Here is a 25,370-nt window from a genome sequence, read left to right as displayed (position 1 = left end):
TGAAGGTGAGGGAATGTTTCTTGGTATAGGGTGTAGGTGATGAAGGTGAGGGAATGTTTTCTTGGTACAGGGTGCAGATGATGAAGGTGAGGGAATGTTTTCTTGGTACAGTGTGCAGGTGAAGAAGGTGAGGGAATGTTTCTTCGTACAGTGTGCAGGTGATGAAGGTAAGGGAATGTTTCTTGGTACAGGGTGCAGGTGATGAAGGTGAGGGAATGTTTTCTTGGTACAGGGTGCAGGTGATGAAGGTGAAGGAATGTTTTCTTGGTACAGTGTGCAGGTTATGAAGGTGAGGGAATGTTTCTTGGTACAGAGTGCAGATGATGAATGTGAGGGAATGTTTTCTTGGTACAGTGTGCAGGTGATGAAGGCGAGGGAATGTTTCTTGGTAGAGGGTGCAAGTGATGAAGGTGAGGGAACGTTTCTTGGTATAGGGTGTAGGTGATGAAGGTGAGGGAATGTTTTCTTGGTACAGGGTGCAGATGATGAAGGTGAGGGAATGTTTCTTGGTACAGTGTGCAGGTGATGAAGGTAAGGGAATGTTTCTTGGTACAGGGTGCAGGTGATGAAGGTGAGGGAATGTTTTCTTGGTACAGGGTGCAGGTGATGAAGGTGAAGGAATGTTTTCTTGGTACAGTGTGCAGGTGATGAAGGTGAGGGAATGTTTCTTGGTACAGAGTGCAGGTGATGAAGGTGAGGGAATGTTTCTTGGTACAGGGTGCAGGTGATGAATGTGAGGGAATGTTTTCTTGGTACAGGGTGCAGGTGATGAAGGTGAAGGAATGTTTTCTTGGTACAGTGTGCAGGTGATGAAGGTGAGGGAATGTTTCTTGGTACAGAGTGCAGGTGATGAAGGTAAGGGAATGTTTCTTGGTACAGGGTGCAGGTGATGAAGGTGAGGGAATGTTTTCTTGGTACAGGGTGCAGGTGATGAAGGTGAAGGAATGTTTTCTTGGTACAGTGTGCAGGTGATGAAGGTGAGGGAATGTTTCTTGGTACAGAGTGCAGGTGATGAAGGTGAGGGAATGTTTCTTGGTACAGGGTGCAGGTGATGAAGGTGAGGGAATGTTTTCTTGGTACAGGGGGCAGGTGATGAAGGTGAGGGAATGTTTCTTGGTACAGGGTGCAGGTGATGAAGGTGAGGGAATGTTTCTTGGTACAGGGTGCAGGTGATGAAGGTGAGGGAATGTTTTTCTTGGTACAGGGTGCAGGTGATGAAGGTGAGGGAATGTTTCTTGGTACAGGGTGCAGGTGATGAAGGTGAGGGAATGTTTTCTTGGTACAGGGTGTAGGTGATGAATGTGGGGGTATGTTTTCTTGGTACAGGGTGCAGGTGATGAAGGTGAGGGAATGTTTCTTGGTACAGGGTGCAGGTGATGAATGTGAGGGAATGTTTTCTTGGTACAGTGTGCAGGTGATGAGGGTGAGGGAATGTTTCTTGGTACAGGGTGCAGGTGATGAATGTGAGGGAATGTTTTCTTGGTACAGTGTGCAGGTGATGAGGGTGAGGGAATGTTTCTTGGTACAGGGTGCAGGTGATGAATGTGAGGGAATGTTTTCTTGGTACAGTGTGCAGGTGATGAGGGTGAGGGAATGTTTCTTGGTACAGGGTGCAGGTGATGAAGGTGATGGAATGTTTTCTTGGTACAGGGTGCAGATGATGAATGTGAGGGTATGTTTTCTTGGTACAGGGTGCAGGTGATGAAGGTGAGGGAATGTTTCTTGGTACAGGGTGCAGGTGATGAAGGTGAGGGAATGTTTTCTTGGTACAGGGTGCAGGTGATGAAGGTAAGGGAATGTTTCTTTGTACAGGGTGCAGGTGATGAAGGTGAGGGAATGTTTTCTTGGTACAGGGTGCAGGTGATGAAGGTGAGGGTATGTTTTCTTGGTACAGGGTGCAGGTGATGAAGGTGAGGGAATGTTTTCTTGGTACAGGGTGTAGGTGATGAATGTGGGGGTATGTTTTCTTGGTACAGGGTGCAGGTGATGAAGGTGAGGGAATGTTTCTTGGTACAGGGTGCAGGTGATGAATGTGAGGGAATGTTTTCTTGGTACAGTGTGCAGGTGATGAGGGTGAGGGAATGTTTCTTGGTACAGGGTGCAGGTGATGAAGGTGAGGGAATGTTTTCTTGGTACAGGGTGCAGGTGATGAAGGTGAAGGAATGTTTTCTTGGTACAGTGTGCAGGTGATGAAGGTGAGGGAATGTTTCTTGGTACAGGGTGCAGGTGATGAAGGTGAGGGAATGTTTTTCTTGGTACAGGGTGCAGGTGATGAAGGTGAGGGAATGTTTCTTGGTACAGGGTGCAGGTGATGAAGGTGAGGGAATGTTTTCTTGGTACAGGGTGTAGGTGATGAATGTGGGGGTATGTTTTCTTGGTACAGGGTGCAGGTGATGAAGGTGAGGGAATGTTTCTTGGTACAGGGTGCAGGTGATGAATGTGAGGGAATGTTTTCTTGGTACAGTGTGCAGGTGATGAGGGTGAGGGAATGTTTCTTGGTACAGGGTGCAGGTGATGAATGTGAGGGAATGTTTTCTTGGTACAGTGTGCAGGTGATGAGGGTGAGGGAATGTTTCTTGGTACAGGGTGCAGGTGATGAATGTGAGGGAATGTTTTCTTGGTACAGTGTGCAGGTGATGAGGGTGAGGGAATGTTTCTTGGTACAGGGTGCAGGTGATGAAGGTGATGGAATGTTTTCTTGGTACAGGGTGCAGATGATGAATGTGAGGGTATGTTTTCTTGGTACAGGGTGCAGGTGATGAAGGTGAGGGAATGTTTCTTGGTACAGGGTGCAGGTGATGAAGGTGAGGGAATGTTTTCTTGGTACAGGGTGCAGGTGATGAAGGTAAGGGAATGTTTCTTTGTACAGGGTGCAGGTGATGAAGGTGAGGGAATGTTTTCTTGGTACAGGGTGCAGGTGATGAAGGTGAGGGTATGTTTTCTTGGTACAGGGTGCAGGTGATGAAGGTGAGGGTATGTTTTCTTGGTACAGTGTGCAGGTGATGAAGGTGAGGGAATGTTTCTTGGTACAGGGTGTAGGTGATGAAGGTGAGGGAATGTTTCTTGGTACAGGGTGCAGGTGCTGAAGGTGAGGGAATGTTTCTTGGTACAGGGTGCAGGTGATGAAGGTGAGGGAATGTTTTCTTGGTACAGGGTGCAGGTGATGAAGGTGAAGGAATGTTTTCTTGGTACAGTGTGCAGGTGATGAAGGTGAGGGAATGTTTTCTTGGTACAGTGTGCAGGTGATGAAGGTGAGGGAATGTTTCTTGGTACAGTGTGCAGGTGATGAAAGTGAGGGAATTTTTCTTGGTACAGGGTGCAGGTGATGAAGGTGAGGGAATGTTTTCTTGGTACAGGGTGCAGATCATGGAATGTATTCGTGGCAAACACTAGCTTTGATTTAATATTTCTGCATAAGCTTTTCTAATTATTTAATTTTTTTGAATTAACGTTTAAAATTGCATAATATGTTTTTAATATTATTACACATTAGTGTATTTTTATATATATGACATTTTTTTTATTTTAATATTTTGTACAAATTATTATAAAAATTTATCCAAAAATATGAAATAATTTTTAAAAGCTTATCCAAAAATATTAAATCGAGACCATTGATACTCTTTACCACCAAGGGATCATTATTTTAATAATGATCTATATTGAATTCATGTCGAATAGAATTTCAACTATCTTGAAGCCACAAGGTAAATGTGTTTGGTACAAGCTAGGGTATCTAACAAAAAGTGTCCAAAGAGTTTATTTAACAAACACATACACATAAACACTATCTACCATCACCACGGCGATCGTCTAGTTGCCAAATAGCAGGATAAGACAGGACATTGGTTATATTTTTTATTTTTTTCCATAAACAAACATCTTTTATTAACTCTGTAAACTTACGATCGTTATCATGTATAATTTGAAAATTCTTTACTGAGGCCTGTGTGACCCGACCGTGGAAGTTTAAAACATATGACTGGGTGTCATCATTCCAGACGGGTGTTTTGTTATGGAGTTCAATAACGTTCTCTGTGTTTTTATTCTGCCATCGAGATAGCAATGTTTCATGTTCCTGTAATGGTAAAAACGCAAACTTAATGCTTTCCATTGGAGCATGAATCAGGAGGACGAGGTAAATTAAGATAAGTGGGAGATAATGTTTACCACGTCTTCTGTGCCATAACATCAGATAGATAACAGTACAAACTATTTCTTAAATGCAAGCAGTTCTTTTTTAATATTCTGTGTTATTTTACCATGAAACAATAAGTTTAAGGCATGAATATAAAATACTGAATCTTATCAGAACTAATAAAAACAATTTATACACATAATAAATACACCTACATTGCGCGGTCTGCTAAATCCTCGTTCTTGATCCATGTTCATTCCAGGAATTAAAACGCTCATCTTACGAGGTCCTTTAAAACCCAAAACATTTGTTTCCTGGAATAAAAATATAGTATCTGTTGCTTTTTAGGTTTACAAGCTAAAAGTATGTCTTTACACAGAGCAGGTCATCGCTGTAGATGACTAGTGTGTTCATCTATGCATCAATCAAAACTATATTTTTATTAAAAAAAAAAATTAAACTGTAATCTTTTACACCAGTAGGTGGCAGCATTGGTTAATACAATTAACTCGTTTTAGAAACGGCATGATTCTGAGAAGTTTTTCCTACCAGTATATAATAACGTTCAACCACAATGCTCTGCAATACAACATGTTAAGGAAAACAGAATTCCTCACCCACAGTCTGATTATTATTGCAACTTGCAAGCATTTGTAGGAAATTAAATATATCTTAAAGGGATAGTATAGACATCTTGACGTTCCAGAGAAACTGCAATATTTACATTGCAGCACCAAGTCTGCCTCCAGTGGCTGTCTCCCAGACAGCCACTGGAGGCGCTTTCTGGATCCAAACGGACCTTTGATTCGGTAACTGATGCTGGACGTCCTCACGCTCTGCTTGAGGACATCCAGCGTCAGATTTTTCCCACTAGGAAACCATTGATTCAATGTTTTCCTATGGGGAGGTCTAATGCGCATGTGCATTAGTGCCCGCTCGTCGCGGGATGGATGAAGAAGAAGGTCAGTGACCCAGCACTGAGGGACATCGGCACTGGGGTTAGGTAAGTAAATAAAGGGTTTTTAACCCTTTACTCTCTGACTGGGGGAGAGGGGGTAGAGGGAGCTATAGTGTGAGGAGTTTAGCTTTGTATTGCATTATGAGTTTGTGGGCTCTATTGAAGTTTTCAGTCACATGAGCGGAATTTTTACCCTATACGTTTTAATGTTTTACGTACGTAACAGATAGCAGCGAGTTCCTGACGCACGGTACTGGCCTCCGAACTTGAATTTGTTTTGCCGGGATTTACCCCATTATCATAGACTATAAACTTCGTGCCCATGAGGTTCGATCTACAAAATAAGAAAAAAATTAATTTGGTTTCATTGATAATAAACATTTGACAGTATTTTACATGCAAGAACATTACCGTCACAATAAATATGTAAAGTGTTGATACAAGTTTCTCCACCTTTTGTTTTTCAGCAAATACAATAGTTTTCAAAAACGTGAAAAATTCTTCCTGTAGAGAATATTAACGTCTTTCTCTTAGCATTGAAAACAATCATAACATCAATACAAAAGATAAAATTTGGACAATAAAAAATTCTATTTTTTTTTCGCATGGAAATTGGAGGCCGTTTGTTCAGGTCCAAATCAGGCTTTGTAAATAGTTAATGGAATGTTAGCTTTAAAACTACACTTTTTTAATATTCGTTTCCCTGTCCTGCCCTTAGAAAGTCCAATACAGGGATAACGCTACAGCAGTTTGTTAGACACGACTTACATGGTGTTTGTCAGCATGAAGTCTGTTCTGCTGCTGTTTATTCGACCAGATTCTGTTGCACATTTGGCTTTGTATTAAGAGTGTTTGTGGTCTCTAATCTCTACTGAGAGCACTAACGTGTATTGTTGATTTTACTTTGATATCAAACAGTGAGCTAGATTCCATGTGCGTCAACCATTTAGCGACAAGTTGGTAGTTAACGACTACCAACAGTTTTCATGCTACAAATTTAATGCAGTGTAGCAATTGGCAATCAGTCGCTGGCAAACGTTTTAATGCACGTTTGTAGAAATGAATACTAGAAGATGCGCTGTAACATCTGGTGTCCAATCTGGTAAATGGTATGCTGTAAGCGGTGGTCGCTTGACGGGCACGAGCAATGTGCAGACATAAATTCATGTGTTGACATTTTTCTTATTTTTTTTAAGCAAAACACATCTGGCTGTTGAAATTTATAATGCTTAACAGGACACTGTAGGCACAGTAACTGCTTCATCCTATTGAAGTGATTATAGTGTCTGGAGTTCCATGGCTAGAAGGAAGTGTATAAACTCTGCCCTAACCACACCAGCAGTTGGGCTCAGGCGGTGGGTGGGCATGAAACCTCATTTAGTTCTAAACTGCTCAAAAATGGTTTAATACTGAATGGAGGGACTGTGCCAAGCACTATAACTACTTCAATGAGATAAAATAGTTATAGTGCCTATAGTGTCACTTTAACATAATTTTTTTTAAAACATTCATGGAAATAAGTCTATTATGATTAATCCTGAAAAACCAATAGGCTGCTGGAAATGAGTGGAACTTGCAATACAGCGTTAGATAAATATTACGCTCATGTGATGATTGAGACATATGATAAAGCAAAATATTTAAATATATGTTCGGGAACTAGTTTCAAACCTTTTTGTGAACAAGTTAGGTGTCCCACTATACCAGGGATAGGCAACCTTCGGCTCTCCAGATGTTGTGGAATACATCCCCCATAATGCTCTTACACACATAATGCTGGCAAAGCATCATGGGAGGTGTAGTCCAAAACATCTGGAGAGCCGAAGGTTGCCTATCACTGCACTATACTAATATAATGTATTCGTGTGTGACTGGTGCTCACTCATATTTATTTTAATTATAAGAAAATTGTGTAATTCTAGGAAATCGTTTTACCTTTATTATTATATTAGCTTCCTTTCCTGAAAACCTGGTTATAATCTAACTGGCTGAAAACCAATTTCATTTGTGGGACAGCCTGGGCTCAGCCAACTTAGACAAAGTGATTGATGAGAAAAGTTGGAAAAGTAATCAACAATGATGAATAATTTTACCGGAGTTTTCCAACAAAGCTTTCTCCACCACGTGACAGGTCTGTTGGATCGATAGAAATTAGATAATTGGACGTTTTGCTCTTCTTCCGTTTTCTTCCAGCCAATAAAAATACCTAAAAAAAAAAAAAACAACACAATATTTCTAAAATTACATGATTCAAGAGTAAAAACCTGAATCTATTGCCATTCGTAGCCAGTGACGCTAGACTGGGTAAAGACAAATGGTGATTATTGTGATTACTCCCATAAGTCGAAAAGGAAGCTGCAGAGGTAAATTTGAACCTTTAACGACGGTGTACAGACAGTGTAATGATATCAAACCTTTTACCAGTTTTATGGAATAACGACAATATATTTACAGTATGTTTTACAATTTTATAGGGGTGCATTCATTTGTGTTTTTGAACTTGGCTTCCATTTGTCTAAAAGTTGCTTCCACCAGAATTTAAAAGTGATTGTTTTGAAGAGACACTGCCAGCTGCAGCTCACACATTCTTTTTTGATGTACAGTTGTAATCAAAATGATTCAACCCCCATTGGAAATCAGTTTTCTTAATCTATTGTCAAAAATAGAATTGGAGCTGTTTGCAACGAACAAACAAGGAAAAACAATTGAAATAGCTTAACGCAATGATTGCTTCAAGTGGTTTCCCCAAATTCAACTAAAAATACAACTTATAGTGATTTTTCCAGTCTCAAAATTATTCAACCCCTTCATGGCAAGCATCTTTGTTACTTAGTAGAGCACTCTTTTGCTGTTATGACCTGCTGCAAATGAGATGCATATCCAGACACCAGCTGTTGGAAGCGTTCCTGAGTAATCGTAGTCCATTGCTCATGGGCAATGGCCTCCAGTTTAGTAATACTCTTGGGTTTGCATGCTGTAACCACCTTCTTCAAATCCCACCAAAGATTTTCTAAGTGGTTCAAGTCAGGCGATTGTGATGGCCACTGTAGAATTTTTCAGGATTTCTTCTGCAACCAAGTCTTCCAAATCAAGCCTTCCAAACCAAGCCTTCCAAACCAAGCCTTCCCAACCAAGCCTTCCCAACCAAGCCTTCCCAACCAAGCCTTCCAAACCAAGCCTTCTAAACCAAGCCTTCCCAACCAAGCCTTCCCAACCAAGCCTTCCCAACCAAGCCTTCCAAACCAAGCCTTCCAAACCCAACCTTCTAAACCAAGCCTTCTAAACCAAGCCTTCCAAACCAAAGGTTCCAAACCAAACCTTCCAAACCAAGCCTTCCAAACCAAGCCTTCCAAAACAAGCCTTCCAAACCAAGCATTCTAAACCAAGCCTTCCAAACCAAGCATTCTAAACAAGCCTTCCAAACCAAGTTGGAAGATCCAGCTTCCTCACAGACGACATGGCGTTTTCTTCTAGGATTTCCTGATACTTCAATGCATCCATCTTGCCTGCCACATGTTGCAGATATCCAGAGCATCACCGAGCCACTACCATGTTTAACTGTGGGCAGAGTGTTCTTTTCAGCATCATTTTGAAACTGGAGAAGTCATTATAAGTTGCATTTTAGTTGAATTTGGGGAAACCACTCGAATCATTTATTGTGTTGAGCTATTTTAATTGCTTTTGTTTGATTTATATATTGCAAAGAGCTGAAAGACTGTAAATATTGAAATAACAGAAAAAAAAAACAAAAAAGGAAAAAACGTGTATATATCACCAAAAGTGAATGATCAAATAGTACAACCTGTATATGAATGATGAAGTACAATGTATAGATATATAACTGGGGAAAGAAAAAAGAATATAGTGCAGTATGATCAGCACAGGGGTGGGGGGGAGGAATGATGGAAAATCAGGCATGTCTCCCTCTTAAATAGACTGAAACGATTTGATGGTGAACAATGCAATAAAACAAACAAACAAATATAAAAACAAGTAAATAAAAATATTTTTATTATTGTTATTATCCTTATTTTTATTTACTTCTTTTTATATTTGTTTGTTTTATTGCATCTGCCATCCTGGGAGTTTTCCTGCTACTTGCTGGAGTCCTGGATACCACTTTTATGTGGAGATATGCCTGATTTTGCATCAATTTAGTGAGTTTGCCATTATCCCCTCCTCCAACCCCTGTGCTGATCATACTGCACTATATTCTTTTTTTTTTTTTTTTACCAAATATACATCTATACATTGTACTTCATCATTCATATACAGGTTGTACTATTTGGTCATTCACTTTTGGTGATATATACATGTTTTTTTTCCTTTTTTGTTTTTTTTCCTGAAAATGATATATTCATGTTTTCAGTGCATATAGTGATTTACTTGCTTGCAAATATTGAAAAAACCCTGATTTTCAATGGGGGTTGAATATTTTTGATCACAACTGTATATATGATATATGAGAATTATGAGGAATCAATAAATCTTCACATTTAAATTTCTTGCGTTTGCAAATTTGCTTACTGCGCAGCTTCCGCAATAAGCTCTCACCAAACACGAAAAAACCCAAAGTCATGACAGTGACAGGGCTGGAAACACGGGGTTCTAGATTTGGTGTTTTAAAATGTATGTTTTACAGTCCCCTCTTTTGTCTATGTTATCCTGTGCTTATTGAAGGCACTGGATGACCGGGAACCCCAGACTGACCTGCCCCAGACAAGACTTCCACAGACTGATCGGCTGTGAGGACAAACCTGACAACTTTGTGTAACTGCTGAGTGGATAAGAACTTTGAAGCAGCCTGCTGAAACTTTAATCCAAGGTACCTCGGACCCCCGGTGGCATATCACGGCGCTATTTTGGGGATGAGCTATCCGGGGATACCACATATGTGGTGTTTTGTGATGTTTATATGTGTATTGGGGATATTCTGTTAAGGGGCCTTGTTGTCTGGAGGTTGATTAGATCAGCATTACTTGATCTAGTTATATCCCAGACACAGAGACGCCTGGGTGGGATCTCCGTTGTTTGAGTTAAAGACCCCCTGCCGGGGGTATGTGTATAAATATGTACATTTGTAACCAAATAAAGTGTCTTGTTTTCCCTTCACCAAGTCTATGCTGATGTTTGGGCGAGGTGCTATAATTACTGAAGGTGTCCGGCTGGAAAAGGAGGTATATTAACATAGATACTCGGGCTGCGTACCGAGCTACGTTACAATTAAATCTTGTACAGCCGTATTATTGAAGCTAAAAGGGAAACATTGTATGCTGGGAGGGTGATGTATAACAAATTATTATTTTTGTAGAAATAAAAGAAACAAACACTATGCGCAATCTACTAACATATGGCAGTTTGGAGTGTTTCTTCAAAACGTGTTTCCCAATCAGCAATTGTTACTCAGACATATTTTCATTCTCTTCTGTTATATATATTTTGATGTGAATTCTGACCTTTTTCCCATCCTCCCTCTCCAGATGGAGGTAATACGTTGGGTACATTCCTCTGTCCATGCCTTTTTTGTCTCTAGTAATTCGGCATTTGATGGTCACCCCGCGAGGGGCGGGTCTAACAGCAAACTCCTCCAGGTCGTCCACCTCAATGGCTGGTTCATCTTTGGGGGGACTTGATGCAGAGGCAGTTTCCTAAAAATAACGATTAAAGGGAAACACAGAGTTCACTTAACCCTTTCCCCTCGACTGTTCCACAGGGTGGGACATTTAAATTTTCCTGGTGGGACATATGAGTAGCATACAAGTTTGAAGGTCGTACGGCTCACCCAGAGGGACATAACATTATCGGATAAAGGCGACTTGAAAAAAAACGCACCCACAAAGTGATTTCTATAAATAAATTTGGCAAATTTGGTGAACGACACTGAAATTTTATCCGAGTGGAAAGGATTAAACGTGGTCCATTATTCACTAAACAGCGAGCTGCTAACATAAAACGTTGGTCAAAAATATCTAACTAAAATATAACTCTATAATTCTGTCATACCAGCCACATTTTACAACTTAACAGTTTGTTTTCCTATATTTTACAAGCTGGCTAATATTTATCATTTAATGTACAGGCATCACAATTGTTGTTTGAAACACTTGGCTCACTGTGTTATGTCTTCCATGTTGTAAATAAATATCAGTTACTTTTGATACATTGTAATACAATGGCATCTAATGAATTCTAACATGGGTGTTGCTTGTGGGGAGGTCTCTAGGGGCTGAAGGTGTGTAAAAATAAAAGATGAGAAAAAATTGAAAAGCAGTGGGAGCAATAAGAAAGGGGAGAAAACACAAGAGAAGTTGAAAAACAATGAGCAAGAATACTAGAGAGAATTTAGAAGAATTCCATAGAGCAAGGAGAGACAGACTGACAGAGACACAGAAGGCAGACTGACAGAGACACAGAAGACAGACTGACAGAGATACAGAAGGCAGACTGACAGAGGCACAGAAGGCAGACTGACAGAAATACAGAAGGCAGACTGACAGAGACACAGAAGGCAGACTGACAGAGACACAGAAGACAGACTGACAGAGATACAGAAGGCAGACTGACAGAGACACAGAAGGCAGACTGACAGAGACACAGAAGGCATATTTACAGAGATGCAGAAGGCAGACTCACAGAGTCACAGAAGCCAGACTGACAGACACAGAAGCCAGACTGACAGACACAGAAGCCAGACTGACAGAGGCAGAAGGCAAGTTTACAGAGATGCAGAAGGCAGACTCACATAGACACAGAAGGTAGACTGGCAGAGACACAGAAGGCAAGTTTACAGAGATGCAGAAGGCAGACTCACAGAGACACAGAAGTCAGACTGACAGAGACACAGAAGGCAGACTGACAGAGACAGAAGGCAGACTAAGAGAGACACAGAAGCCAGACTGACAGAGGCAGAAGGCAAGTTTACAGAGATGCAGAAGGCAGACTCACAGAGACACAGAAGGTAGACTGGCAGAGACACAGAAGGCAAGTTTACAGAGATGCAGAAGGCAGACTCACAGAGACACAGAAGTCAGACTGACAGAGACACAGAAGGCAGACTGACAGAGACAGAAGGCAGACTGACAGAGACAGAAGGCAGACTAAGAGAGACACAGAAGCCAGACTGACAGAGGGAGAAGGCAAGTTTACAGAGATGCAGAAGGCAGACTCACAGAGACACAGAAGGTAGACTGGCAGAGACACAGAAGGCAGACTCACAGAGACACAGAAGGCAGACTGACAGAGACACATAAGCCAGACTGACAGAGACAGAAGGCAGACTAAGAGAGACACAGAAGGCAGACTGACAGAGACACATAAGCGAGACTGACAGAGACAAAAGGCAGACTAAGAGAGACACATAAGGCAGACTGATAGAGCTGTGAAGACGAGACAAGACGTGGGGTGAGAAATGGAAATGAGGAACAGGGAGCATGTGAGAGAGGTGCAGAAAGAAATTGGGAGAAGGGAAAGGAGCAAGTGAGGTGAGGAGAGCAAGTTAAAAAAGGGGAGACAGTGTGTAAGAGTAATGGGAAGAACATGGAAAATAAATGTTAGAGTAAAGAAAGAGGATAGTGGACAACACTGGAGACGAGGGTAAGAATACGTTAAATGTAGCCAGACAGGATGGAAGAGAACAGGAAAAACTGAGAATTACAGAAGAAAAGTAAGACAGTAATGTTGGTGGGGTTCCAGATTTAGGTGCCAAGTGCCAGTGTCTTTTTCTACCTAGCAAAGTTCCTGAAAATTTGTAATGTGCTGTTCATCTATATAAAATGAAAGCACATTATTTATACAGACTCGTAATATATATGTTTTTTTGCTGCCCTAGCAAATTTGGACATCCCCTTATCTAAATTTGCCCCACCTCTTCCTGTCAAGATGGCACCTCTTCCTGTTTAACACCTACACATTCACTGACAGACGACACATGCCCTCACTGACGCATACACTGACATACACGCACTGATAGACACAGTCATTGGCACACACACTGTTTAACAAACACTCAGAGAAAAGGCAGTGTTTACATTGCTGCCTAGTGACACCTCTAGTGGACGTTCAGCGTCTCCATGAACATTTCTCATAGAGATGCATCTCTATGAAGAGATGTTGACTGATGCAGCGCTTTGCAGCGCATGCGCAATAGCCTCCCAATGCTTTTCTATGATGATCTCAGCCCAGGAGGCAGAGCGGAGTCAGGGTCACCAACAACGAGGTCCGTTTGACGCTGGAGAAAAGGTGAGTAAAATCACCTTTTACTCCTTTAATAGGGGGGCTAAATATTGCTTTTAAAACTACATTGTCAAGAATATAGTGTTCCCGAAAGCCCTAAAAATGTACCGTTCATTAGGTGCAGAACTGGTCTTCCCTAAGTGACTCTGGGAAGCAGTTTCTCTCACTTAGAGCTGGTGTTTGGAGTAGCTGTCTGGTGTGTAAGTATACACATTTGTCAGGGTGTGGAAATGTCCCAAAAAATATTGCCAAAGCTTGCTGAGCTTCTATGATGTGTTTATGCTCCATGACAGCATTTTGCTGCCCCCTGAAAAGTGCCTTGTTCGTCTCGTGATAGATACAGAGCTGTATATAACCCTAAATTAAATAACACCTCTAAGTAGGAAAACGTCACAGTCATGTGAAGGTGGATTTGCTCTTATACTGTTGCTCTTATAATTATTACAATCTCTAGGTCAAGATCCTATGTTAGTACCTATCTAATAAGGTAGGTGTCATTCTCTCTTTGCTGGTACTTACCTTGTTGGACTTTTTGCTTGTTGCAGACCCCGGTCGGGTGTTACTGTTTAGCTGGGATGAGCTTGAACTATCGTCATCTTCATCGTCTTCCTCTTCATCGAAGTTCATGCTGCTCGATATGCCTGTAAAATGTTTAAAAACACAAAATCACAATGTTAATTTTATGTTTATTGTGGTTTTATTAGTTTACTCTTATCTCCAGATGATTCAGTAGTCTGACGTGTCCTTGGCTGTTTTCCTATTCTATCTCCCAGCGAAATTCTAACTCGCATGCAGAACAACGTTTCTTGTGTTATTTACCCTTATATGTATCCGAAAAATCTGTCTGTTTCTCCATCTACGTTAACCATGCTTCACGACGACACAAAAATAAAGACACAGAGAAAATACAATAGCCGTCTTCTGGAAAACCCATTCACTAAATTATATAATTTATGTCTTTAATTAATAGCACTTTCTCCGAATGGTCACATGAACTCAAGATCATTTATTAGAGCTCTCACAGAAGTGACGGGCATAGTATGCTTGCCTTTTCTATTATTGTTGAAGGATAATTTATAAACCTGTTTTATATCCACTCCACATACACTGTCTGTTATTTTATCTCTGAGTTGGAGAGGAGATATAAAGCCTTTAAGAATAAAACCAATGGATGAAACCTGGGCCAATATTTCCCATTTACTGAATTCTAACCTTGAATATAAAAAAACATTGCGCCACAAGCAATACCTGCGTACTGCACTCTTCACCGACTCAATCCATTTTTGTGTGTGTGCAGGAAAAATAATCTGAATAATTTTTAGAGTTTTATTACCAGAAAAAAACAAACTTTAAATGAAGGTGAAAGTGAGTTACAACCTACTAAATCTATACAATCTGGGATCCAGTCAGATTAAATGTATTAAATAATATTACCCTATATAATAATATTCCACATGAGAGGTTTCTGTCCACAGAGCAAGACTTGTGGGGGTTCGTTACAAAAAATACAGACAAACGATGGACCCCATCGTCTAAGCCACAGGACAAATACACGAGCAGGAATGATTCTCCAAATCAGGAAAAGAATTGACAGGAAATTGCAAATATTAGAACAAAATGTCAAAATTTACACATTTGTCCTAAATCATTCAATTTCTTTATCATTTTCCCACAACCGACCAGAATGTTAAATGTAACATAAGAAGAAAAACTTAAAAAAAACCATAATTATTTAAAGATACCAATGGGAACAATGAATAAATAAATACTGGCTTTCTGAAGAATAACTATAAAATGTACATCCTGTACCATGTGCAGTGTGTAAGAATAAAACCTGATGGCAAGTAATGCAGGACTAAACCATCGCTCCAGCTCCCACAGATCCACAATTTCCCTATAATCCTCTTAGGCAGCCATTTTTCTTTAACCCTCCTTGGAAGCTATTTTCCTATAACCTCCCTTGGAAGCCATTTTCCTGTAACCCTCCTTGGAGGCCATTTTTCTATAACCCTCATTGGAAGCCATTTTGCTGTAACCCTCCTTGGAAGCCATTTTTCTATAACCCTGCTTGGAAGCCATTTTTCTATAACCCTAATTGGAAGCCATTTTCATATAACCCTCCTTGGAAGCCATTTTCTTGTAACCCTCTTTGAAGGCCATTTTTCTATACCCCTAATTGGAAGCCATTTTCATATAACCCTCCTTGGAAGCCATTTTCCTGTAACCCTCCTTGGAGGCCATTTTTCTCTAACCCTCCTTGGAAGCCATTGTTTCTATAACCCTCCTTGGAAGCCATTTTCCTATAACCCTCCTTGGAAGCCATTTTCCTGTAACCCTCCTTGGAGGCCATTTTTCTCTAACCCTCCTTGGAAGCCATTGTTTCTATAACCCTCCTTGGAAGCCATTTTCCTATGACCCTCCTTGGAAGCCATTTTCCTGTAACTCTCCTTGTAGGCCATTTTTCTATTACCCACCCTGGCCATTGCTGCTCATAGTACCATAGAGATTGGGTCACTGTGATTGCATTTTGTGGTTTATATGAAGCAAGGAAAGATAAATACGAACCCCTTTTCTGCATGGTCACCCTCAGGTCCTGTTTGCTTTGCTGTTGGCTGGTGACTGTTGTCTCACCATCTTCTTCATCATGGATAGATTGCCCCACTGTGAGAATCTGGACATGGCTCCCAGGGTCCTGGACCTCGTCCTGGAAAGCTGCAGGCCCGTCAATGCCTGAAGTAGTACATACAGAGATTGTTGGCTCAGCGTGGAAGACCTAATTATAACAAAACTAATTGCAAAGATTTTAATAGCAGCCACGGAACTGCCTTCTACATATGGATGGATTCATATAAAGGTTCCTGTTACATAAAGTGTCTGATCGTGGACTTACTGTATTTACCAGCTATTAAAACAAAGAGGTTGGAACAGGGCTAAACAAACAGGTAAAAAAAAAAACAATAAATGTCAATCAGATTAGGGCAAGTAAGAATCAATACGAGCAAACTCCCAATAAGATACAAACACAATTGTATAAATACAAAGACCTAAATAACGGATACAAATAAACACATAGATGAAATGATGAAAATTGTTGCAAAGGTAGACTGAAGCTGATAATACAAGCCTAATAAAGCTTGATGGGATGGCAGGCAGTGGACAGTAAAAATGTGTTGCAGGTTTAAAACAGCTAATATCGGGGTCCCACTTTCCCTCATATGACAATCACTAGGCTATTCACATCAAATTAAACAGAATAAGATAGAGTGAAGAATACAACTGTGTCATCAGAAATGTATACTCAACTCACAATCAGGGTGTCATAGGGAGGACAGTAAGGGTGGTACATGGGGGCACTAAGGGTTGTACATGGGGAGCAATAAGGGTGGTACAGGGGCGGCAATAAGTGTGGTACAGGGGGACACTAAGGGTGGTACAGGGGTACACTAAGGGCGGTACAGGGGGGCACTAAGGGTTGTACATGGGGAGAAATAAGGGTGGTACAGGGGCAACAATAAGGGTGGTACAGGGGGACACTAAGGGTGGTACAGGGGGCACTAAGGGTGGTATAGGGTACACTTTAAGGGTGGTATAGGGGGAAAATAAGTGTTAACTCTTATTATGAGTTATGTATACAATACTTTTCTGATGATCCAGCTCTACTCTGCACTCCAGGTCAAAAACAATACTATGACCACAATCACGTGTGAATAGTGTGAAATAAGTATGTAATATACTTGTCAGATAAATCAGGTGGGAGGCTACTGTGCACTCCATCTGTCCTGATATGTGGCCAGAGTACAAATTGTCACTGTTAGATGGACGGGTGGTCACAAACACTTTCCATTAGTTGGTGTTTATGAACAAGGTTAACTAATGTGCACAAAATATTCTCTGTTTATCAATTAAAGCAAATAAACAACAAGTAATAAAATAATAATAAGCACTGTAGCATCAAAATATCATAATTGATAACACAACAAATACACATGTACATTACACGCAAAGTGTCACATATCAATATTGTTTTGGAACAATATGACATCATCTATTATTATCCTCACTGCACTATAAAAAGGTCAAATAGGCACGTCGCATCTTTCCAATATGGATCCATTATGTTTTGTCATTAACCTCACGACTCTTGTTCTTGAGATTGAGTGATTGATGATGCCGCCTGACATTAAGAAAACTGTTCAGTCAATACCAATTTCGAACTGTGGCTGTGTTACACCATACCTCCCAACATGTCACATGGACAAAGAGGGACACTTTAATTCTAGGGGTGTTTCCAGGGCGGGGCTATTCTGAGAAATTTTAGGTGACGTACTAATAACAATTTATACAATTAAATGTAATTTATAACAAGAACAATGTATCTTATTTACACAGACTGATTTCTAAACACATTTATTAGTAGTTTAAATACACATTACTGGGAGTATTAGTGCTGTGGAGCTCTGTTATACACTCAGACACATCAACAATATTGAGCTCCCAGTGGCATACTGTAGTCATCACAAAGAGTTGGTAAAATGGGAAATATAAAATCGGCACAAAATGTATTATTATTATTATTATTATTAAAATCTTACATAAACTGCATTTACTCCTAATCATAATAAATAGTTATGTACATTGTAACGCACAGTCCTAGGAATGCACGCCATTCACACTGTGCAAATGAAGTCACTCGAGCGTTATTAATAAGCGAGGAGGTTGAAATTGGAACAATCAGCAAGTTTATACTTCAGGCTCCATGGTAACAGCCCTAAATTTAGAATATTCAGGATGTGCTCAGCTCAATAATAGCGTATTTATTGTGCCGAAATAATCCCCCAGACACATTTTACCTTTGGCTTAACAATTATAAAGTTTTTTTGTTTTTTTTTTATACAAAATATTCCAAATTTACCCACTTCTCACCTGACATGAATTTGGGAAAATTCATCGACTAAGCGTAAAAAAAAAAAGTAAAAAGTATAAGAAGTGGAACATATGCATTGTGACTTTAAATATGTACTTTAAATCCAGCAAATTAACATTGCATGCTCCCACTAACCCATCACCACCAGCATCTGTAACCTGCAGGAAAAATTTTAAATACTAACAATTCTTCCTGTCCAATAATACCTATATAAATGGCTCAGATTCCCTCTACAGTGACAAAGCATTGACGGCAGTTATAACATTCCATTGTTTGTACTTTGCTTGTTAATCAGAGCATAAAATAAGGAATTTTTAGTGAAGCATAAAACTATGCATTTTTAATAGCAAAAGCATTCCCTTTCATTTACATTTTGTGACTAGCCTGTAGTTGCACTTGATCATTATTGTTGATCATTATTTAATGTGTAGTTTGCAATATATATATGTATCATAGGGTATGGTGCATATATATATATATAATATATATTATGAATGTACATTTAGCTGTATAAAATAGGTGTATGAAATATTGCAGGCCTTTTTGCTTAGATTTGAAAAAGTTACATTGTCAATGACATTTCCACAAGGTTAACAGCTAAAAGGTTGAAGTTAAATTAGAACAAACACATGTGTTGTCAGTCAAATGTATACAAAACACTTCACTTAATTTTGAAGCTAACTATAGGCAGAGCCATCTAGGGCAGTGTTCCCCAACCCAGTCCTCAGGGACCACCAACAGTCCAGGTTTTGTCAGCATCTCCATTGGAATAAAACAAGGACATACATAAATCCTGGAGTGTTGGTGGTCCCTGAGGACTGGGTTGGGGAACACTGATCTAGGGTATATCCCAAACTTAGATATCCAATACAACAAGTTAGAAAACCTTTTTGGGAGTATTACACAGGTGGGGGCTGCTTTATGGAGGACAAAATGGCTATTTAACTGAAGGAGAAAGAGTGGGACGTTGTCATTCAGCCATTCATTCATGCATTCATTCAGTCAGTCATTCAGTCATTCATTCAGTCATTCATTAATTCATTCAGTCATTCATTAATTCATTCAGTCATTCATTAATTCATTCATTCATTCATCTACTCTTACTCTGCATGCTGTCACCACACAGCTGAAGGGTATACAGGGACATATGCTGTAGCCACTAATACATTTGGTAAGATTAATTATTTACTGACTATTTTTGCATTCTGTAACATTCATTCAATACACTTTTATCTTATATTTATTTGAGTCCTTGTTTCATTTATTACAATATTATTACAGTGCATTTTGGGTCTTCAGACACTGGATTATTTTAGTGATAGTCAAGTTATCATCTAGAATTGTTAAGGAAAACAGTATTTATAAGTAATTTGGGAACGGAAGGGTCTGCTCCGTATACAGCTATAGATTGCATAAAGACACACTAAGCTTAGAATGACCCGGAGTGACCTTTTGTCGGTAAAGGTCCACATCATACCTGAAGCGAGCCATAACTATCAATATTGAAGGATCACTGAAAACCGACAGCACTACCTTACAATATTTATTTATTTATTTTCTTTATTTTATTGTTACCTATGAAAGAGACAGAATGGGCGTATATAACGTTCACACTCTGAGACTCTGTACCCATACACCCTGCATTCAGACACTGACACTGTGCACCTATACACCCTGCATTCACACCCTGACACTCTGCACCCATACACCCTGCATTCACACCCTGACACTCTGCACCCATACACCCTGCATTAACACCCTGACACTCTGCACCTATACACCCCGCATTGACACACTGGCACTCTGCACCCATACACCCCGCATTGACACACTGACACTCTGCACCCATACACCCTGCATTCACAAACTGACACTCTGCACATATACACCCTGCATTCACACACTGACACAGTACACCTATACACCCTGCATTCACACACACTGTCACTCTGTATCAATACACCCAGCATTCACACACTGATACTCTCCACCCATACACCCTGCATTCACACACTGACACTCTGCACCAATAAACCCTGCATTCACGCACTGACACACTGTATCAATAAATCCTTGTATTCACACTCACACTGACACTGTGCACTAACACACACCTGAATCCACCTAACACTCACACTAATAAAACTCTTCATTAACACATACACAAACACTCTCTGAACACTCTGCATATACAAACATAAATTCACACTGACACAACGTACACAAATAATCTCATGCATTAACAGTAACAATGCGCACTGACATAACAAACGTTTATACATGCACGGTACACAAATGCAACCAATGTATTCACACAGCTCTACCACACTAAAGTACAGTTCTACACTGGGAATTACACAGAAACATTCACTCTGACATCACATACAAAGACACATAATCATTTACTAAACAACGATTTGTGGTGAGTGGGAGTCAAATTGCAAAAACTAAGCTAAAATATTTAAACCGGAAAACGAGCTGCAATGATGATTTTTTCCTATTTTGACATTAATTTTTACAATTAGTTTTCAGTTGTTAGTTTATAGTTTTTGCTTTATATATTATACATAGTTTGTTGTGTTCATTTTGTTGTGTAAAATTGCCTGGTCTAATGAACGCTACCTTGGTAAGATTTTTTGTCTTACGTGCATGTATTCAGCTAATGGTCCTTAAACCACATAGAAAATTGAAATTGATGGAGCTGTCAGCTGCTGAAATAATATGAGATTTTAGGATATTGTTCTGGGTGGGGACATGTAGAAGAGAAAATTATAATTGCAATAATAATACATATATGAATCCAAGTTTTACGTATTTCTTCAGTCTTTTTATAATTTCAAAATGTTAATCAATAAATAATTATGAGGATATTCTAAATAAAATCACACATTTAGGGGGCGTGGTCTGAGGCGGGAGCGAGCTGGACGTGTTCGTGTGAGCTCCGCCGGGACCACTGGATCAACGGCTAATAGAAGCGGCATTCCGTGACCGATAAAACTGGAGGGAGACCCGAGATGGACAAGCGGGCCCCTAAGAAGCCGACCAAAAAACAGGCTGAACAGGGAGCGACGGTGACAGATCTCTTTGCGGCCTCCCGCGCCATGAGGAACACCCAAGATGGCGGACGGGAAAGCCTTGGAGGGCCGCAATCTCCATCCAGCCCGGCATCCAGCGGGACTTCGGGATCCCAAGAGCCTGACGCCAAACAGATACTGGCTACCTTGGCGGAGGTAAGATCCTACCTAGCGACAGAGATAGCTAGAAATACCGCCGAAGTTAAGGCGGAGATACAGGCACTCGGAAATAGAACAGCAGTGCTAGAGCAAAGAGTGGAGTCCACAGTGGAAGCTCACAATGCAGCCGCTGCGCAAATTAACCTGTTAACATCCAGGTTAGCGGTGGCTGAATATGCGCTAGAAGATTTGGGCAACCGCTCGCGTAGGAACAACATCAGACTGCGGGGTTTGCCAGAGCGAGAGGGGGAAGGCTCCCTGATTGAGGTGGTACTCGCCATATTTAAACCGCTGCTACCAAACATACCGGAAAACCTCTGGCATATTGAGAGGGCTCATAGGGCTCTCAGAATCAGACGGCCAAATGATACCAGACCCAGGGATATCATCATCAAATTTCAGTTTTTCCAAACAAAGGAAGCTTTGATGAGATTTGGAAGGGAAAACCAAATCAAGTACAGAGGAGCTGAATTGGCCCTATTTCAGGACCTGACACCAGACACCCTGAGGCAGAGGAGGGAATGGAGGCCTATAACTGAATTGCTCCAACAGCACTCTATTAAATATGCGTGGGGCCATCCGTTCCGGCTGATGGCCTTTAAGGATGGGCGCTCTAAGATCCTACACCCTGGGGGCGATCCGGCGGCATTCCTGCACGACCTAGGGGTACAAGACACAGGCGACATAACGGTACCTGGAGTAGCGACAGCGACGGTACATCCCCTCCCTCGAGAATGGTACACGGCGGGTGAGTGAGGTCCGCGGGGGGCTCCCTTACGTTCCTTTTCTGGTGCCAGCCCCTTGAAGAAGTTCCCCATTGGGGACGGCTTGTGGGGGGTATTTTGCATCCTGTTTTTTTGGGGGGAGGGGGTCTTTTTTCTTTTTTCTGCGGGCACTTATTTCTATTTTGATTTAAAGGTTTTTGTACCCGTCAGGAGCGAGTGATTTTTGCTCGGCCTGGGGTTGATATCCGGGGGGGCTCCATTGTGTTTTGGGGAGGGTCAGGGCTTATATCTCCTTTTGGAAAGGTGTGGGATTATATACTCATATTGGGGACATGATTCTGACGCATCTGCAAGGCGGCGCCCAGCATACAATCGAGGCACGGTGTGGTTGCCAGCTCATGGGTTACGGGTGGACGGTAGGGTGGGCACCGACGGAGGGATTATTTGTATTTGTATTATGCACACCTATTGTTCGGTTATAGGCATGTTTAAACAGTTTTGAGTTTTTTCTTCGTACCCCCCTCTATGTATTTATGCTTCCTCTTTAACTCTCGAGTACCCACAACCAGGTATTAGATGCGGCCACATGTTGGGCTGCATAGAGGTGGATAGTTGAAATCCACCAAGACCGATCTTTGGCGCCCATATGCTCCACTCCGGCTGACTCGGGGAGCTAGGGATGAGGGGGGTCCCCAACAATTGAGGCAAAGGGCATACTCCTTGTTCTTTACGGGGGAGGGGGGACGTCGGTTTAGGCCTTATTTCTTCCCGCCTCCGGCTCACGCTCCATTAGCTGTGGGATATCCCCAGGGCTATAGCCCATATTTAGTCGCACGAACCCTGGATACTCCGGTCGGGCCTATATAAATGTCTTCCCATTTGATCTAAATAACACACAAGGCAAGCTCTTTCCACCCCTAGGATGCAGGGAGCAGTGAGGGGATCACAGGGCGAGAGTAAAGTCGAGTTGCAAGGGATACCCGAGAAGGAGTACGGGTATGATACCCAAGGGGAGCCTGGGGTGGGGCGTCCTACCTTGGCGAATGTATTTGTAATGACCGCCTCCAATCGTTTCTATTCGGCTGCGGTTTTAATTATTTTTAGGTTGGTCTGAGTCCCTGGCCCTGTGGAGCCTTTTAGGATCACTGGAGGGACAGGGACTCATACCCCACAAGAGCCTGGCTTTAGATAAGACCAGGTATTTACTGTACATAATATGTTTTCTACTTATTGTTCTTTTTTTTTCTCTTTATTTCGTCCCCTTTCTATCCCTTCTTATACCTTCCCTTACCCAGCCCTGGAGGGTGACGTTGGGGGAATACACCTCAGGAACGGCCGGAACATAACTGGTAAGACTACAATGACAGGAGCAGCGCTTACTATGCAAGCTAGATCGCGCCGACGAAGATTATCTATTCCTACCGAGAGAAAGTTAGACGAAATACATTTAGTGCGCAGGCTTCACAATGGGTTTTATCATAGCGATTCACACGGGATGGACCCATGCCGATGAAGATATTGTCCATGAATGTTAAAGGTCTTAATGCACCCAAAAAAAGGCGCCTCATGTTTAGGGATCTCAACCGTTTGAACCCCGATATAGCTTTCCTGCAGGAGACACACATTCAGGCCTCGGCGAAATTCGCACTTAGAGACCGTACGTACCGAACCACGTATGAGTCCAGAGCGCTCAATAAGAGGAATGGCGTTGCAATCCTGGTACACCACAGATGCCCGCTTAATGTTTCTAGGGTACATACGGACTCGGGGGGCCGTTTTGTGCTCCTGTCAGGTACGTTGTACTCCCATAGCATACATATTATTAATCTTTATGGCCCCAATGACCCCTCTAAGGAGTTTTGGGCGGAATTGACACAGATGATTAAACTCAACCACATGGCATGATAATAGTAGGAGGCGATTACAATGCAGCGCCATGCCCGGCGAGAGATAGGGGATCAGGTAAAGGTATTCCTAGATCGCATAATAGGGGCGGACAGGACAAATTATTACATATCTTCATGCAGGACACAGGCTTAGTAGATATCTGGAGGGCGCAACACCCGGACGACAACGATTATACATTCTACTCTGCACCCCATGATACTTACTCAAGAATTGACTTGTTTTTGGTTAATACTCACTCAGTGCCCAAAGTATCGATATCGACTGTAGGATCCATAACCTGGTCTGATCACGCTGACATTTCCATAACATTGGATAAACTAAGTGCAATGTCCCCATGGTCATGGAAATTGAACACTTCTTTGCTGCGTGATCCGGCAATAGTTGAGGAGGTTAGGAAGGAATTGCTTGACTACTTCGCTAGAGAAACTGACACGGATTTATCGAAGGTGACTGTGTGGTCGGCTCATAAAACGGTGATCAGGGGCGTTTTGATTCGTGCAGCAACGCTGAAGAAAAAATGCAAAACCCAACTGTTATCTTCCCTTCTGGAGTCCTTGCGTGAGGCCGAACTGAAACATAAGATCGACGCTACACCTGCTAACTTACAGATGGTGCGGGAACTGAGAGCCTCGATTAAAGGAACGTTGATAGACGAAACAGCACGGGCTATCGTAAGATCTAAACGGACCTATTTTGAAAAGGGCAACAAGATGGATACCCTACTGGCGAGAACGTTACGGCCACGGCAGCATCGACCCCACATTACTAAAATCAAAGATGCCTTAGGTCAATACCGCACAGACCCCACAGATATAGCTACAGTATTTACGGAATTCTTCGCTAAACTATACAACCACTCCACAACAGACCCCGCCAGAATTAGCGACGAAAGAGACAAGATACAAGCCTTCCTTGCCGGGCTGGATTTACCAAAACTAAATGGGGCGGAAGTGGAGTCCTTGAGGAAACCGATTACAGAGGGGGAAGTAGAAGTGGCAATCTGTACACTGAAGAGTAATAAGGCTCCGGGACCGGATGGATTCGATGGCTCTTATTATAAAACCTTTAGGGAAGAACTGGTTCCACACCTGGTTGATTGGCTTAACGAATTATTAGATGGAGGAACGCCTGATAGGGATATGTCGCTAGCAGATATTGTCTTACTGCCGAAACCAGGCAGAGATTTGTCGACCCCAGAAAACTTTCGCCCGATTTCCCTTATCAATCACGACTCAAAAATACTAGCGAAGAT

General features: G+C 41.5%; 1 protein-coding gene across 8 annotated transcripts in view; it reads right to left on the bottom strand.

The window, feature by feature from the left end:
* Window positions 1-25,370, bottom strand: part of TUB (TUB bipartite transcription factor) — a 210,765-nt gene that overhangs the window by 2,389 nt on the left and 183,006 nt on the right. For all 8 annotated transcript variants that reach the window (XM_063438592.1, XM_063438593.1, XM_063438594.1 and 5 more), the window contains 7 exons: window positions 15,894-16,058; window positions 13,848-13,969; window positions 10,553-10,744; window positions 7,190-7,302; window positions 5,316-5,430; window positions 4,354-4,452; window positions 3,907-4,078 (listed from right to left, as the gene is read on the bottom strand). In XM_063438592.1, coding sequence (XP_063294662.1) covers window positions 3,907-4,078; window positions 4,354-4,452; window positions 5,316-5,430; window positions 7,190-7,302; window positions 10,553-10,744; window positions 13,848-13,969; window positions 15,894-16,058 — 978 coding nt within the window. The remainder of the gene's footprint in view (window positions 1-3,906; window positions 4,079-4,353; window positions 4,453-5,315; window positions 5,431-7,189; window positions 7,303-10,552; window positions 10,745-13,847; window positions 13,970-15,893; window positions 16,059-25,370) is intronic.

The sequence above is a fragment of the Pelobates fuscus genome, chromosome 12 (assembly GCF_036172605.1).
Source record: "Pelobates fuscus isolate aPelFus1 chromosome 12, aPelFus1.pri, whole genome shotgun sequence".
In the NCBI taxonomy this organism is placed as follows: Eukaryota; Metazoa; Chordata; class Amphibia; order Anura; family Pelobatidae; genus Pelobates; species Pelobates fuscus.
This window is presented reverse-complemented; position numbering and strand designations above follow the sequence as displayed.